General features: G+C 41.2%; 2 protein-coding genes across 4 annotated transcripts in view; one reads left to right on the forward strand and one right to left on the reverse strand.

Moving 5' to 3' along the window:
* Positions 1 to 430: 430 nt before the first annotated feature.
* On the reverse strand, positions 431 to 9,154 carry cUnh3orf18 (chromosome Un C3orf18 homolog). 3 transcript variants are annotated; one of them, XM_079510089.1, is made up of 6 exons: positions 8,685 to 9,154; positions 6,056 to 6,494; positions 5,638 to 5,663; positions 5,047 to 5,164; positions 2,647 to 2,724; positions 431 to 635 (listed from the first exon to the last, which is right to left on the reverse strand). In XM_079510089.1, the coding sequence occupies exons 2-6, from the start codon at positions 6,323 to 6,325 to the stop codon at positions 555 to 557; spliced, it is 573 nt and encodes a 190-aa protein (XP_079366215.1). In that variant the 5' UTR covers positions 6,326 to 6,494; positions 8,685 to 9,154; the 3' UTR covers positions 431 to 554. The 3 variants fall into 3 exon arrangements, with proteins under 3 accessions (XP_079366215.1, XP_079366214.1, XP_079366216.1); XM_079510088.1 differs by having other exon boundaries at positions 6,056 to 6,500; XM_079510090.1 differs by lacking the exon at positions 2,647 to 2,724 and having other exon boundaries at positions 6,056 to 6,500.
* Positions 9,155 to 14,662: 5,508 nt separating this feature from the next.
* The window catches only part of LOC306929840 (integrin alpha-2-like), a gene marked incomplete at both ends in the record, with an annotated part of 32,550 nt that continues 31,064 nt past the window's right edge, over positions 14,663 to 16,148 (forward strand). Inside the window, 2 exons of the mRNA XM_079510576.1 lie at positions 14,663 to 14,724; positions 15,525 to 15,634. Of these exons, the coding sequence (XP_079366702.1) occupies positions 14,663 to 14,724; positions 15,525 to 15,634 (172 nt within the window). The remainder of the gene's footprint in view (positions 14,725 to 15,524; positions 15,635 to 16,148) is intronic.

The raw sequence follows: 16,148 nt of genomic DNA on the forward strand, positions 1-16,148 counted from the left end.
CTCGATTGCATAACTGCTGGTCGCCACAAAAGTAAAATGCTGGCCGCTAAATCGGTCGTGCTCTATTACAGTGTCTTTGTGTGCCAAAAGATTAACCCATTTAGGCCTGACCTAAAAAAAAAAAAAAGAAACGTGAAATAATTTCACGAGTTTTCAAAAATAGCAGACCTACAAGCTATGAGCTTGTAGATCTGCTATTTTTCAATAGCTAAATTATAACAATGTTTAAAACACCAAAAAGGGGTTCCCGTCCAGAATGGGTTAACAGTGCTCGATCAAACATGACGTCGCCCCGAAATATTTAATTATTATTCAGCAAAGACATTATTTCTAGACAGACGTGATTGTGAAACCATGAAACTAGTGGGTAGACTTTTACAATTCCAAATCAGGTAAAAGAAAGCAAAGATCCCCACTAAAACATACCATCCAGTTTTCCCTTTTCTTTTCTTTTTGAACTTCCTGAGCTACACACACCTCCACGATGGGGAGGGTAACCGTCCATTCAACCGTCCCCATAATAAAGCCCAGTCTCATCATGTCTGGGAGGGCCGTTAAGCGTTGAGAGCGTTCGCTACATCTGTGAAGACCAGTCGACTGGGCCGCTGTGTCGTCCCTTGGGACGTTGTGAGGGTCTGTGGATGAAAGGGGCCGGGGGTGGAGGGGTTGGGGGCACAAAACATTAAAACTGTAAGTTACAGGCATTCCAGACTTAAGCCCTATATACTTTGTTGTACGACGAATAGTGAAAACAGTGAAAACATTGAGGTGGAAAAGGGGACAAATACATTAGCCACGGTAGATTCAGTTGATTCATAATTGCCTTCGCCACCACTGTAAAGTTGGGACCTTAGGGCTTAGACGAAGCAGAAAGGGGAAAGATTTCTCCCAGTGTCTATTATTATTACCATATTATTTGAGGGAGGTCATTCTGTTCTGTTCTGTTTTCATGAATCGTTTAAGAATGTGATTACTGAGAGATATAGAATATAAATAAAATAGAATATAGATACATTTATAGTAGAACGGAAATAATTTGAAGGAGAAGTACTTGACAGTAGGACCAAGACGTAAAAAGGAAAAGATACTAAAGATTATAATTATGTTAGGATATAATGTGGATTTAAAGATGAGCTGAAATGATAAGCATACGTCATATTGGGAACTTACAGTTGTTGGGACAACTTTGTTTTTTTTTCAACCAAGGTTCATGTTTTAGGTTGTTATTGGAGAAAGTAAAAGTTGAGTGTTTCATTTGCTGCTTTCTTTCGTTTTAGCGTTTTTAGCTATTTTAGACAGGGGGGCGGGGGCATTCAAACTATTGGCAACATATGCCAGAAAATGCCAATCAATCTTCCACACAGGGCCATGTTTCATTATCCTATACAGACACCAGATGGCAATGTTGAACATAAACAAACATGGCGGAAGTGTGATCAATTATCATTTTACAACTAAATGGCACAATGAAATATCCCCCTTATAGCTGCTGTCTGGAGGATGTGGTTCAACCCTGTGCCCCATCATGTGTTTGGCTAAGACTCACTGTTAGCCAAACACATGGCTAACAGCTCCTGTTTCTCTATGAAATATGTCACCATACAGAATACCATACACTCCAACAATAACTCGAAAATGCGATCTCAGCTCACCTTTAAAGGTAGAGATTGCGTGCGTGTGTGTGTGCGTGCGTGCGCGCGTGTGTGCGTGAGAGAGAGTGTCACACACATTGACACGCACACAAGTATCCTGGTAGCGAATGGTCTGAAGACATACTACTGTATACTGTACACTGCAAGTAAAACCAACGGTTCTCAAAATAGGGAATTCTCAGGGTTCTGTGAAGGTGTTCAAAAAGGACCCTTGCTGGTCTGTAACTCTGAGTTACAGAGTTATGGGGGTCCTTGAAATTAAAATGTTTGAGAACCACTGAATTCAACTATCATTGTTGTAGTAAGGTGTATTTTGGTCGCATGTCGGTGTGGCTCAGGACAGGTGTTTTGGCTGAGCGTCACCGCCGTGATACCAAAGATAAAGGAAGCTTTAGGATCAGTGATGTGAAAGAACAGGTTCACGGAACACGGATAAAAACACACGCACACGGTCATACTTTACCAGGGTTGTCTTTTTACCATTATGCCATTGTCAAAACTTTAAAAGAAACATGAAAGAAAATGGGAAATTATGACAGGAAAAGAACCCTTCGCGTTTACACTATTAAATGATAAACTAAAATAAAACTATGGACAATAGAGCTGTGCAATATTGATCAATTCAATATCACAACAGGTTTCTAAGGCAATGTGACAACCTTTTGCAGATTGTTTTATTTGACGTACGACATTTTGGTAAACAAGGATAGAAATGTGTATTAGAAACATTAAATAAAAATACGTTCATAACATTGCATCACTCTACACTGTAGTAAATGCAGTAAAACCAGCATTAGACAGTTTAAGCTATAAGATATTGTCATAGTCATAATCGTTATCTAGTCTAATTTCATTATAGCTCTATCTTACAGTTCCCAATTAATCAACATCCTAGAAAGAATATGGCATGAAATAAGTATAACATAATGTGAAAAATAAATGCATAGTATATTAAATGTGCACATAAAACTGAAAATAAAGGAAAAGCACATACAGCATTAACAGGACATTGTGTGGATTCTACAGGCATCTGCCTTTGCCACCACGGCTCCTGGTCTTTGGACTGGCCTGTCTGAGGGGATCAGGACAGCACATTCACTGCTCTCTTAAATCAATTCTTAAAACACACTTTCATAGACTTGAGACCCCAGGAAGAGTGGCTGGTGTCATGATGTACAACAAGCTAATGGGGATCTAATAAATAAATCGAATCAAAATAGACTTGCTTTTACCGCCTGATAACCGTTTCTTTGGTGTTACGAACGCGTAGAGAACACAGTTGTGAAACGTAAACAATGTATATTAACCCATTTTGGGCGGGAACCCCTTTTGGTGTTAGCATTATGTTATGCTTTAGCTATTGAAAAATAGCAAATCTACAAGCTCATAGCGCGCCACCGAGTGGCGCGCTACGAGCTTGTAGGTCTGCTATTTTGGAAAAATCGAAGAACGACTGACATAGAAACATAGCTTTTTCAGAAAACTGTCAGGATTTAGAAGACATTTATAGAATCGTTCCCAGGTCAAAATGGGTAAAAAAAAAGGTGATCTCGGCGGGGAGGGCGTTTGGACCAGAAGGTGACAAAAAGGCAATCTCGGCGGTAAAATAGTTAATTGTTTCTCACACACATTTTATCTTTTATTGCTAGGTTGGACACAAATAATCTCTCCGTCCATGTTTTTCAGTTGCCTCGTATTGATGTTTAACCCTTTGGCTATTCAAAAATAGCAGATATACTAACTAGCTCACAGCGCGTCACTTCGTGCCACCCTTGTACATCTGCTAACAGTTTTGAAAAATCTTGAAAGTGTGAGAACTACTGATTTAGAGGGCATTTGTAGAATCGGCCTCAGGTCTTAATGGGTTAAAAGTATTCAATTCGAATTTGAAACTGAAAGTAAAAAGTAATATCTCGATTCTCAGGTGCAGTATTATGTTTAGCAAAGTCAGCATAAACAACCGCTGCTTTGTGGACCAAAGGGACCAATCAGCCAGGGACCAATCAGAATGGATAAATTACATTGCGCATTTGTTATTACCAGCATACTTTCTATAGTGTCATTTGCTCATGTTTTCTTTATTTGAGCGGTTGGCTGTACTAATATCGAGCTACAGAATGCTCCCAAGCCTTGTGGCCCACAGGGCAGGAGCTTAGCGACCTGTTTGTGTAGAACAAGTACACCCCCTGGCGACCTCCCAACGTCGAGGGCGGACACTCTAACCGCAAGGCCAGCTGAGTGTACACAATGTTTCTGTTGGAAGACCTGCAGGCTCACGACGAGTTGAAGAGTGCGTCCCGTCGTGGCGTCACACGCTTGTGGATCTTTGGGGTGACCAAAAGGAGTTCCCGTCCTAAATGGGTTAAGACCCCGAAGGCCAATCCTAAAAAATCCTTTTAAATCAGTAGTTCTCACACGTTCAAGATTTTTCTAAAATGTTCACAAATAGCAGATTTGCAGCATGGCACGAAATAACGCGTTGTGATCGCGCTTGTATATCTGCTATTTTTGAATAGCCGATGCTGTCATCTTATATGACATGGATGCCTTCTCGGTTTTAATGGGTTAAATTAATCAACGTTTTGGTTGTATTTCTTTATTCTATTACTAACACTACCATTAATAGTTTTTTCTTTGAACATGGAGTGGAAATGTTTTGGTTGTGTATAAAATTGTGATGATTATGAGTTAATAGAGTTTGCATTGGTGAGAGTGGGGGTAGGAGTTTACAAGTTTACTCTTTTTCAAACATTGCTGTGTTGTTATGCTTGTTTTGTCGTAATATTGCTTGCTCTGGGTGGATCTTTGTTGGTTGTAAAGTGTCTTGAGACAACTTGTTGTGATTTGACACTTTAATAAAATTGAATTGAATTGAATTGAATTGTTTATTTTTCAGTTTTTACCAGCTGCTGTGTAAGCACAGCTGAGCTGGTCTATGTTCGATCACTTTGCCTTTCACATACTAGCAAGCTATCTTTCTCATTGGCTGCCGTATTGGCTGCCTCGTCTCTAGGCAACCAGACACTTTTTGCATCTAGCCGACCTCTCAGCCACGGGATGCTAGCAACTAGCAAGCAACAACATAGTCTGAACGGCATGACTCTGTCTCAGCCATGGGATGCTATTGCTAGCAAGCAAAAACATAGTCTGAACGGCATGAAAGTCAAACCATCCGACACTACTTTTATGAAACTTAATAAAGTCAAAGACAGCGAGCGCTGCCGGTGATACGAACGGATAACGAGGCGGCCAACGGGTCCAACTACTTTTTTATTTTGTTTTTAATTTATGTTTGAAATAAACCAAAATGAGCTCATTCTTTGTATTCATCTGAACGGTTCAGGTGTTCTATTAAGAGTGCTACAGAGTGGTTAGTTGTGCTGGAACAACGCACCTTGGCGTTGGGGCCGGCCAGGCTGTGATCCAACAGTTCCTGTTCCAGCAGGTCATCCTGTTCTTCCGCGGGGTCAAAGTTGTACATGGGCATGAGCTGGTGCCTCAGCTTCTCCAGCCTACAACGAGAGGTCAGAGGTCAACGGCAGTATATTGCGCTTAATTTATACCAAGCCGTACCAGCGGGGTCTCGTGCCAAAAATAGACGATCTACAAACTCACTGTGAATCAGCTATTTTTGCCATGTGAAATCGTCATCCGATGAATTGTAAATCAAGCTTTAGTCCATGGTGAGATGCGTTGACCAATTAAGCATGCACATTGTTATACCTTTAAAACCAGGAAAGCTTCTGTGTCATTTTAGATGTTGCTATTTTTTATTCAAAGAAATCCTGTAGCCTATTATACTGTAGCAACAGGATTTCTTTGAATAAAAAATAGCAACATCTAAAATGACATGAATTTAAATGATTTTTTTTATAAAGAAGCTGAAAACGTAGGTTAGGATTTAGAAGGCGATTTTAAAAACGCCCTCATGTCTAAATCGATTAAGGGTGATTCTACTCTGATGAAATTAAAACATTAAACCTACCGCTTCCGTTTCCGAATATACAGCATCTGAGAAAGAGACAAAGACAAGGAGACAAAAATGGAAGAATATTGTTATTATCAATAGTTCTCACATACTGTAATGACATACATACATACACACACACATTAATACTTTACGTAATAACTGATTGTTTTACACGTAACTATTTTTATTATTTTTATGTAGAACAAGAATGTAGAAATGTCGCCCATGCCCAAAATAGGGATGCCAGGGTGAACGTGATTAACAAATATTGTATTAAATTCTTAAATTGCGTTATTAAATATAAATATCAAACATTTCATATTATCTGAACAGAAGAAAGATAAAACACCCATCTTCAACGACCATAAAATAATGACCAGAGGGAATATATCAAAAGCAGAAACATAGAAAATAGGACATAATGATGTCTTACAATGGCCACCGCCAGTCCAATCACGGTGATGATGCCAAAGGGAACGAGCACAGAGATCCCCATCCCCGAGCCCTCGTCTACCACTGCCGGAAGCTTGGTGGCATTGAAGGAGCCGGTCTCGTTTGTGGTTATGGTAACGGTCATTAACGTCGTCGCCCTGGAGGTGACATTGGCTCTGGCGTCGGTGGCCGTGGAAAGGAAAGGGACTGCGGAAGTGGCGGCAGTTGTGGCGAGGAAGCCAGCGGTTGTGTCTGCGACGGTCACAGACATGTTGGGTTGCAGTTGGACGGCTTTGCTTTCACTCTCCTAGGTGGCAGTTTGTCTGTCCCTCACTCTCCGGTAATGTGACGCATGGCAGACGCAGGTTTTCTCCCCTCTGGCCTAGAGTCTGCTGAAGCATTGGAGATGCTTTGGCCATATAGATCTTCTGGTGGAAAACCTGGTGCTTAGAAAACACAGGCGGTTTCACATTATCAAAAGGCTGGGCAATATGACTTCAAATCAATATTGTGATTGTTTCAAATGTTTGCCTCGATTATGTTTATTGAAAAAATAAAATACATACAGTAGGCTATAGTGAAAATTGCAGACCTACAAGCTCAAAACGAATTGTGATGTAATGCATTGTGAGCTTGTAGATCAGCTATTTTCAATTATATATATATAATATAAGTCAATTACAATACTATGATTTTTTTCGTGTTGATTCGTTGATATAACAAGAAAACAACGTCTTGTTCTCGACCATTCGCAAGCAATTCGCAAAACAATTTTGGTAATGGTCTCTAAATATCGGTGTTGCTATATTTTCAGTGACTTGCCCAGCCCTATGTTATCAGCAGGGGGTTATCATGCCACTTGCAGATTTCCACACTATAAAATCTGTAACATTTACATCATACCCCGGGATTCGAACCTGGGTTTCCTCTCCCACATATACAGTAGAGCTGAGTAGACTACATTTCTACTGCTCATGCAAGAGTCGATCCCCACCTGACCAGGGAAGATATTACGTGGTATATACCCTTACACTGAAGGTCGAGCTTCATCAATGGAAGACTATAGGAAGACCACCTCCAACCTCTGTAGGTCATTATATAATGTACTATACTCTGACATCCAGATTGGATAAAATAATGTGACGTGAATGGATCCTTACACTCAGTTTGCAGTATATCTCATATTACTCCACAATGCCTTTGATGAAATGTATGCTGTATAGTATAGTATAGTATAGTATAGTATAGTATAGTATAGTATAGTATAGTATAGTATAGTATAGTATGGGGAAATGACACCCATCCAAATTCACAATTCATTATGGTCTGTTCCATTCATTTAGCTGCACTGAAGATGTGCCTATAGATTTCACAACCATGAACAAAAGAAAAGAGATGGCAAGTAATTCAGAGAAACCCCCCCACCCACCCACCATGTCATTTGAACAAAACACACAAGTGATTGTGCCAGCCATGGTTGTGGTGGGTGTTCTGGAGGACGGCAGGATGTGTGGGCAACAGACACACTTCCACTGACGCAAAGTGTTAGAACACTTTGCAGACAGAATTCTATACCAACTCAGCCGTGTGTGATATCAACCAGTGTGGCACAAGCATGTTCACATTTCAATGTACAACTTGCCCCCACGTACAGGTAACACTGTACATAGGTTATATAAATATCCCCCCCACGCACGCACGCACACACACACACACACACACACACACACACACAGCATTAGTTATTATTACATAGGCTACAGTATATACTACATATGCATGCATACATGCTTACATGCTGGGTTGGAAATATTATATTGATCATGTTAAGACTATAGGTATCATTGTGGACAATGTTGTACAATGTTGTAAATGTATCACTATTTTTGATTATTTATTTTATAAATAAAAATAAGTTTGATATCACAATTTGGTATTATTGTCTCAACATCAACAAGAGTTAGCCAGTTGTTGCTATTATTGTTCCCAATTACGACACCTTTGTTTGTGGCTTTAAAAGCTTATAATTTTGAATTATGTCACAGGAAACAAAAGGCAAACTGCAATGCATGCATGATTCTGCTTTCCACAGAGAGCATTCTGCTTTTTGGCACTATAATGAGGAACATGTGCGGCTGAACCCGACAGCCAATCAAAACTCTGGGGCGATATATTTTAATCCTTGCCATTGTCCAATGAGGGAACAACCAACAGTACAAAGACAGTAACTCAGTCCATCCATAAAATATTAAAGATCATACAAGACGGACGGTTCGTCTTGTGGGAGACTATTGTTTTGTGGCCACATTCCTCGGCATTACTGATGCATTACTGTGCATCATCATGTTTTGTTCTCCATGTCAACATGCATCACACATCACAGCCACCCTCTGAGAAGTCGGATACATACTTCGTCGCACGATGGTGTCACTACTGTGACAGTATACCGAAAATATCCCGATCTACAAACCCGCTGCCCACCGCGCGTCGCGATCGGCTATATCGGTTGCGCGACACGGCGACACTCACGCGCAACTATGTATAAATCAGGCACATAATCCTGTCCAAGTCAACGTGACATTGCTCCTCCCTAGCTGCGCGTCCTCTCAGATTAGCGGGTAAATACGTACCTTTCATTCATAATGTCAACTTCAAACAGGAATCGGAGGCTAACAGGCAGGGAGATTACGACGAGAGATGGGCTAATATTTTTGGGGAAGAGAGAACGCTCCCTCCTAGTTCCCCCTCCTCCTCTGCTTCTTCCAGCAGTAGCAATGCAGGCGCTACACAGATCGGTTGTTTATAGCCTACATACAACAACAACACAGCCATTTTCAGTCATGATGAAACCCCTTCACTCACACGCACATCACGCAACCCTATCCCCAGCACAGCCTGCACAAAGATCCCCTGTCCCTGCCTGTTCTCCGGTTGCCTCCCCCCTCCTAAGATCTGCTCTCCTCCTCCTCTGTCCGGCACGGTCTTGTGTTACACAGAATAACAGAAAAAGGATGCTGCCTGCAAACCCGAGCCCACGGACGGTGCTACAAGCTCCCTCCCATGTCCCGTGACCGTCCCCCGCTCACTGCGATTGGAACAGTGGCTTAAAGGTGTTCGGTGCGGTTGGCTCCCTCGGCTGTCTGTTTTGGGTTTTAGTGGGGATTGAAAATGGGATTTTTCATGGGTCTGCTCAGCAGATGCTGCCTGGCTGGCTGGCTGCCAGGGTAGGACCATGCGAATGACTGCATCCGGGTGGGCCGGGGTGGCTGAGCAACCCTAACCCGTTATGATTATGATAGTTTTATGATGATGATTGTTTCACTGAGAATAAGGTTATACAAAAGTTTAGGGTTAAGTTTAGGTATAGGATTAGGTATGTATAGGATTAGGTTTAGGCATAGTTTTACTGAGGTTAAGGTTAGGAATAAGGTTAGGTTTTAACCGTTAAGCATCATTTACTTGGGTTACTTTAGGAATACCAGGCCGCGCAGTTCCGCCGGCTGTACGCCAGGGGCGAGTTGGTAAAGGGGGGAGTTCCTACTGCCACTACTGCTCACTTCAAAATAGGGCCCATTCTCTTGCATTCAATAAAAAAAACTGAGACAGAACGTCTTTCCTTGTAACTTTATAGATCACTTGTGCTGCTTTTAGAGGACCCACTGTGCTACATGAATCATATAACAAATGGCAATAGCACAAACTTTGGCAAAAATTGGCATGCTATAGTAGTCCTTACACCTAGAAACCCCATTCAAACTTTAATATGTTCATCTTATGGTGGACATGTTTGCCTGAAAATTAATCTTTGAAATGTTTCATTGTTTTAGAAAAATAGTGCTTTCAAATTTGAGAAATCTACAATGGGGCTCAATGGCAGATATTGGCACTTCAAAAAAGCACTTTCACCTAGAAACTGCATTCACACTGTTTCAAATTCAGCTTACTGTGGAGACACATGCTGGAACTTTTTACTTTGAAATGTTTTGTAGTTTCTGAGTTATTTAACTTAAACGCCCAATGCATTCTCAATGGCAATAGCACAAACTTTGGCATGCTACTAGTCCTATATACTTACACCTAGAAACACCATTCAAACCTATTTAGGTTCATCTTACGGTGGACATGTTTGCCTGAAAAGGAATCTATAGCTATATCCCATGGTCTCGGAGTGATTTTTGTCTTTTTTTCAAATCCTCAAAAATGGCATGCTATAGTATGCCGTCTGAGGCCATGGGCTGAACTTGAACCCACAACCTGTGGGTCACATAGACAGCAGCTTATCAAAGAGTGCCAACATGCTCTCTGAGAATCTCCTCAGCTTTACATCTCTTTCCAGTTCTCTTCTGGATGTTATTCTCCAGAACATGCTGCAGAGTGAAAGTAGGAGGAACTCAGCTGGATTTGAACTCACAACCTCTGGCTCACATGGACGTCATCTTAACAAGGGTGCCACTGAGCTCTCAGTGATTTTTAGGTTGTAAGTTGTTCTTCTTGGTGTCACTTTTCAAATGGGGCCTTGGGATCATGTACAGAGCATATGAATGGTGCTGTGCATCAAAGGTGTCTTTAGTGCTTGTAAGTGTTATCGTGGATGTTAATCAGATAATACAGAGGAGAAACCATGACAGGACACAGACAGCCTCCCCATTGGTGGATGTGATCCTGGCAGCCAGCCCAGGTGTGTTCTGGTCCTGTTGATTGAGCTGAGAAGGACCTATAAACCTAAGCATTTTAACTCTGCATTTCCTCAACACAATGAAGAAAATTGTTGCAAAAAACAAACAAACATGTTTATATCACTCCTAAACATTTTGCCAAACATCACACACACTCCTATCCTCCTGGTGGAGACCTGTGCCCAGAAGGGCACTTTTTTTGTATAGCCTATGTGCAATGATTAGCGCTGTGCTGCTAAACGAGCAATTATCTGACATTCAGAGGTGTTGCGCACCAGCGAATATATATTCAATCTCCAAAGTCAAACTCATAAGTTCACAATGTACCATGCCGCTCGCCCGCTCCTCGTTGTGAGCTGTATGATGATCTGAGCGAGAGAAGGGGTGCGCGCTCTCTCTCTCTGTCTCTCTCTCTCTCTGAATGTGTGAATCACTTACTTTGTGCGTGCTGCTCGTTTTCAGAAGAATTAATCCAAGGTTTGTCATATTATGGTTTAAAGTAGGCATCAACTTTAGCTGGTAAATCAGTGTGTGCAGAGTGAGAAGCAGCACTGCTCTGCAACCTCTGCTGATTAAATTGATATGACCTAGATAGCCTATGTCATATGCGCATCTGACTGGCAAGATAATTAGTTATTTGGCAACACCTGTGTGAAATACCAATAGTATAATTTATAAAATGCTTTCATATAGCCTTTAATAGAATAAGCTTTTTCTTTTTTTTGGGTGGCCATCTACAGGCCGGCCATATACATACTACAGCTGTATCTTGAAATTGGAGCAGTTTACCGGTCTTGTGTATACAGCATACATAATTAACATAACCGCAATGTAGACGCAGTAAAGTTTTATATCGTTCACAAACTTGCGCGGGGAACAGCCCGAGACGTCCTCGTGTAGCAAGGGCCTAGTAGGCAGAGAGACGCCGGTTCTGGTGTTATCAGTCAGCTATCTTTATTCAGTATCCCTTGCCTCCTCGAAATACCCGAAAATGACCACACCCTTTTTAAAATGACCGCTAGTTCAAACATGGCTATATCTTCTAAACCGTTGGAGCTACAGATTTTCTGAGGTGCTCAAAATATTCAGAATACTCATGTTTGTTGAATCCGTGCCCGAGCCAGCAACCCTCCGGGTCATCATAGTGGCCAAATCCAATATGGCCACCAGTCCGCCACCTTTGTCTAGAACTTTTGAACCAGATGAGCTATGAATGCAAACTTTGTGTCTAAATCATGTTTTCTGACAATTACAAACATTTTGGAATAGTTATCTTTATGACTGGGTGTGTCTGAACCTCTATTTAGCACATTTGCTTATTACGAATACTGTATGGCCTATGTACAAATGTTATGTAACATGAAGTTTCATCCAGATTTGAGTGTAGAGTTGTTGGAATAAGTTAAGATCAAACTGGAGGAAAGAAACAACCTCTATACAGATGCAATGTTATTGAAACAATAGAATAATAATTTATGCTGGGCATTAGTCAAAGGTCTATCAAATGTTAACAGTGTGAGACACACACACACACACACACACACACACACACACACACACACACACACACACACACACACACACACACACACACACACACACACACACACACACACACACAGGGGGGAACCCAGTGTAGTCATGGCAGGTTACCTCTCACGGCCCACCCACCCCTCCGCTCTCGCTCTCTCTCTCTCTCTCTCTCTCTCTCTCTCTGTCTCTGGCCTGCTATATACACTCTCTCTCTAGTCTAATTCAAAAGATCTCCCCAAATAACTGTCAAGTGGCGTACGGATAGGCTACTGCAGGTGGACAGGCACGCTGGACTGTGGCGTACGGATACTGCAGGTGGACAGTCAGGCACGCTGGACTGTGGCGTACGGATACTGCAGGTGGACAGTCAGGCACGCTGGACTGCAGAGATCACTTTGATCAGTTGATTATTATTGTTATAGATAGTTATTTAGTTTTTTATTGGTCATTGTTTATTTTTTTGCAATGGAAACGGAGTGCACAACGGTCTTGCTGTTACTGTGGATTGAATGTAAGTTGTATTTATTATACTATATGGAAATTGAACATAGCTACTACACAAGACTATAGGCTATCTACCAACGACCAGTGGGCAAGTAACTAAGTATCCTACTTATGTAGGCTGTACTATGTTTATGATTGATTGAAAATGAAGGACCCTGACGTAAACAAGTCTTAGTGCTTTTCATGGTTTCGTCCTCAAAGTAGCAGTTTTTGTATTGACTTGTGCTTTTGTTTGAAATGTATACCCATGTATATTGTATAAATCAATCAAATCAGCTTAGGCCTACTGAAGTCGTACTTTTAACTTCTCTACATATTTGAAAACTTTAGTTATTAGTTACTGCATAATAATATATTTTGTCATAATTTATTCTGATGCCGGTATAGGACATTTCTACTTATACTCCTGTTATTTTTTTATATTGTAGCCTAATTGTAAGGCCCAAATCGCACCAATAATTCACCACATCTCCTTGCAACCAATTAAGGTTGCGAGGAGTTGCATGTATTGCATAATCATTATCCCCAATAGCAGTTTGGGACAGGAAGGAGTTGCATTAGTGTTACATGCTTAAAACAGTTTTTGTTGCAACATTGGTGTGGTGTGGTTTAGGCCTATGTTTCTACATTGTGTTAAGACATATTGATGCTTTTATATGTGAGCACTATAGTAGGCCTATATACTGCTCTCACTGCTACCACAAAGTGTGTGTGTGTGTGTGTGTGTGTGTGTGTGAGAGCACTTAAGTTCTACAACCACCTAAAAGAAAGCGACTTAGATGCACTCCATAACAAGGCACTCACACACAGCGAAACTCTAGAGAGATGCCCCCTCAGCCAGCTGGCCCTGGAACTCCGGGCACAAACACAAACAGAGCCACGAGATAGAAAACCCATTGGACTAAACCAAATTATAAAACAGCAAAAGGAAAACTACCTGACACATTGGAAAGAAGCAACACAAAAGCAGAGTAAACTAGAATGCTATCTGGCCCTAAACAGAGAATACGCAGTGGCAGAATACCTGAGCACCGTGACCGACCCAAAACAAAGGAAAATCCTAACTAGGTACAGACTCAGCGAACACAGTCTTGCGATCGAGAAAGGCCGTCATAGGCAGACCTGTATCCCGAGAGAAGACAGACTATGCACCCACTGCACACAAAATGAAGTGGAAACCGAGCTACACTTCCTAACCATCTGTCCATTGTACCAAGACATCAGAGACACATACTTCCCACAGATTACAACCACACACGGAGATTTTGAAAACATGACCAATGACAAAAAACTCCCATATCTGCTGGGCGAAGTACAACAATGTGCAAACACAGCAGCAAGATTCGTGAGTTGCTGTGATAGGAGAAGGATATCAAACGGAACACAACCACCCTAAAGACTAATCATTGTGTATATTCCTGCACTATACCTGCATCCAGTGATCTTGGTACAATATAGAAATTGATCTATTGAAGATTCTGACGTTCAAATGTACATATTTTTTGTTTTGATTGTATTGCTGTATTGTTGTATTGTGCTTTCTGCTTTGGCAATGTAAACGTATGTTTTCTCATGCCAATAAAGCCCTTTGAATTGAATTGAATTGTGTGTGTGTGTGTGTCACGCGATGAGGAAATGCTACTACTACTGTTCTGTTCTGTTTTTGTTTATTGCTTTGAAATATTGAATTATGTTATGTTATATTGATATTATCTCGACGACAAATGAGGATGACCTCAATGTCTTTTGAGAATAAATAAAGGTTTGAATGAATGAATGAATGAAAATATAATAATAAACATTTACATTTCATTCAATTAATGAATCAATTTACTCTCTCTCTCACTCTCTCTCTCTCGCTCTCTCGCTCTCTCTCATAGGTGTAGTAAGTTACAATGTTGCCACCTCAGGATCAAAGCAGTTTGTCGGCTCCAAAGAACAGCAGTTTGGATACCAAGTACAACAACTGTCTGACCAAAGGTCTCGCTCGCACACACACACACACACACACACACACACACACACACACACACACACACACACACACACACACACACACACACACACACACACACACACACACACACACACACACACACACACACACACACAGACTCGGTGGCTAGGCTAGATAGTTTCTTGGGACATTTGTGGTCGTAGTGACTACATCTGTCAAAATATTATTTCAGTGTATCACCAGTACAGGGAAGCTGAGTTTTTAGTACCATATACCCTGCAGTACGACTCAGTATAGTACGAGTACACTACAGGACGAGTACAGTACAGTGTGGCACAGTACCAGTACAGTACAAGTACAGTACAGTAAAGGTGGTTGCACACCGGCCGCGTTTTTCGGAAAACCGATGGAGAAACGCCGCTAAAAATCCGAATTCGCATCCGATTTGCGCCCGGTGTGTGGAGACCTTTAGAGTACAGTACGAGTACAGTACAGTGAGTGTACAGTACCAGTACAGTACAAGCACAGTACAGTGAGAGTACAGTACGAGTAGGCCTACAGCACAGCACCACTCAGTTCAGACGGGTCTGCTTATTATTACATTAAAGGCCCACGCATGGTTCCTTTCTCAATATATATTACCACCTATATTAATATATTGGCTAAAACCTATATGTTATTTTCATATCCGGTATCACATTTATAATGCAGATATTGCCGATACCAATATGATGACCGATTAATTATTGTGCATCCCCAGTTAATACTTTTTTTCCATACATATTGGGTTGTGTATTCAGGATTGTGATTGGCTCCCCGTGGAGTGGTGACCCCGGCAACAGGAAGGGGGACGTCTTCCGCTGTGACATCACATCCCCGGGTTCCGCCTGCGACAAGCTCCGCCTCCCAGGTGCGGTTGTTCACCCGTCCTTTGAATAATAAGTTTGGAGTAAATTTGCCACCATTACTAACATCAGTACTATTGGTAGACATGTAACGATAAAATCCATTCAAACTGGTGACTGGTTTAAATCACAAATAAATCGCAATTTGAATTTGATGCAAAACAGCAAAAAGGAGAAAATAATACAGCATTTTCTCTCTTTGTAAGAGAATTGATTAAACAAAAAGGATTTGCTACTGTATTGAAAAGAGAATGAGAGAAGAAGATTACTGGAAGAAAAAATAGAGTACTGGATTTGCGTGAGAGAAATAATAATAATAAAAAGCTTTTTCCGTAATTTGTCTGGAAAATGATTTTGTATTTAAAATCGCATTGTGAACCTAGTATGGTGATTCGAATCGTATCGTAAATTACATGCCTAACTACCGGTATTATGAATATGTTTCAGAATCCATCGGTTTTCCTGAAGTGAGAAATGTCAACGTTAATATGAGTTTAGGACTGACTTTAACACGAAGCT

This window comes from Electrona antarctica, assembly GCF_951216825.1.
Source record: "Electrona antarctica genome assembly, chromosome: 9".
NCBI classification, from domain to species: Eukaryota; Metazoa; Chordata; class Actinopteri; order Myctophiformes; family Myctophidae; genus Electrona; species Electrona antarctica.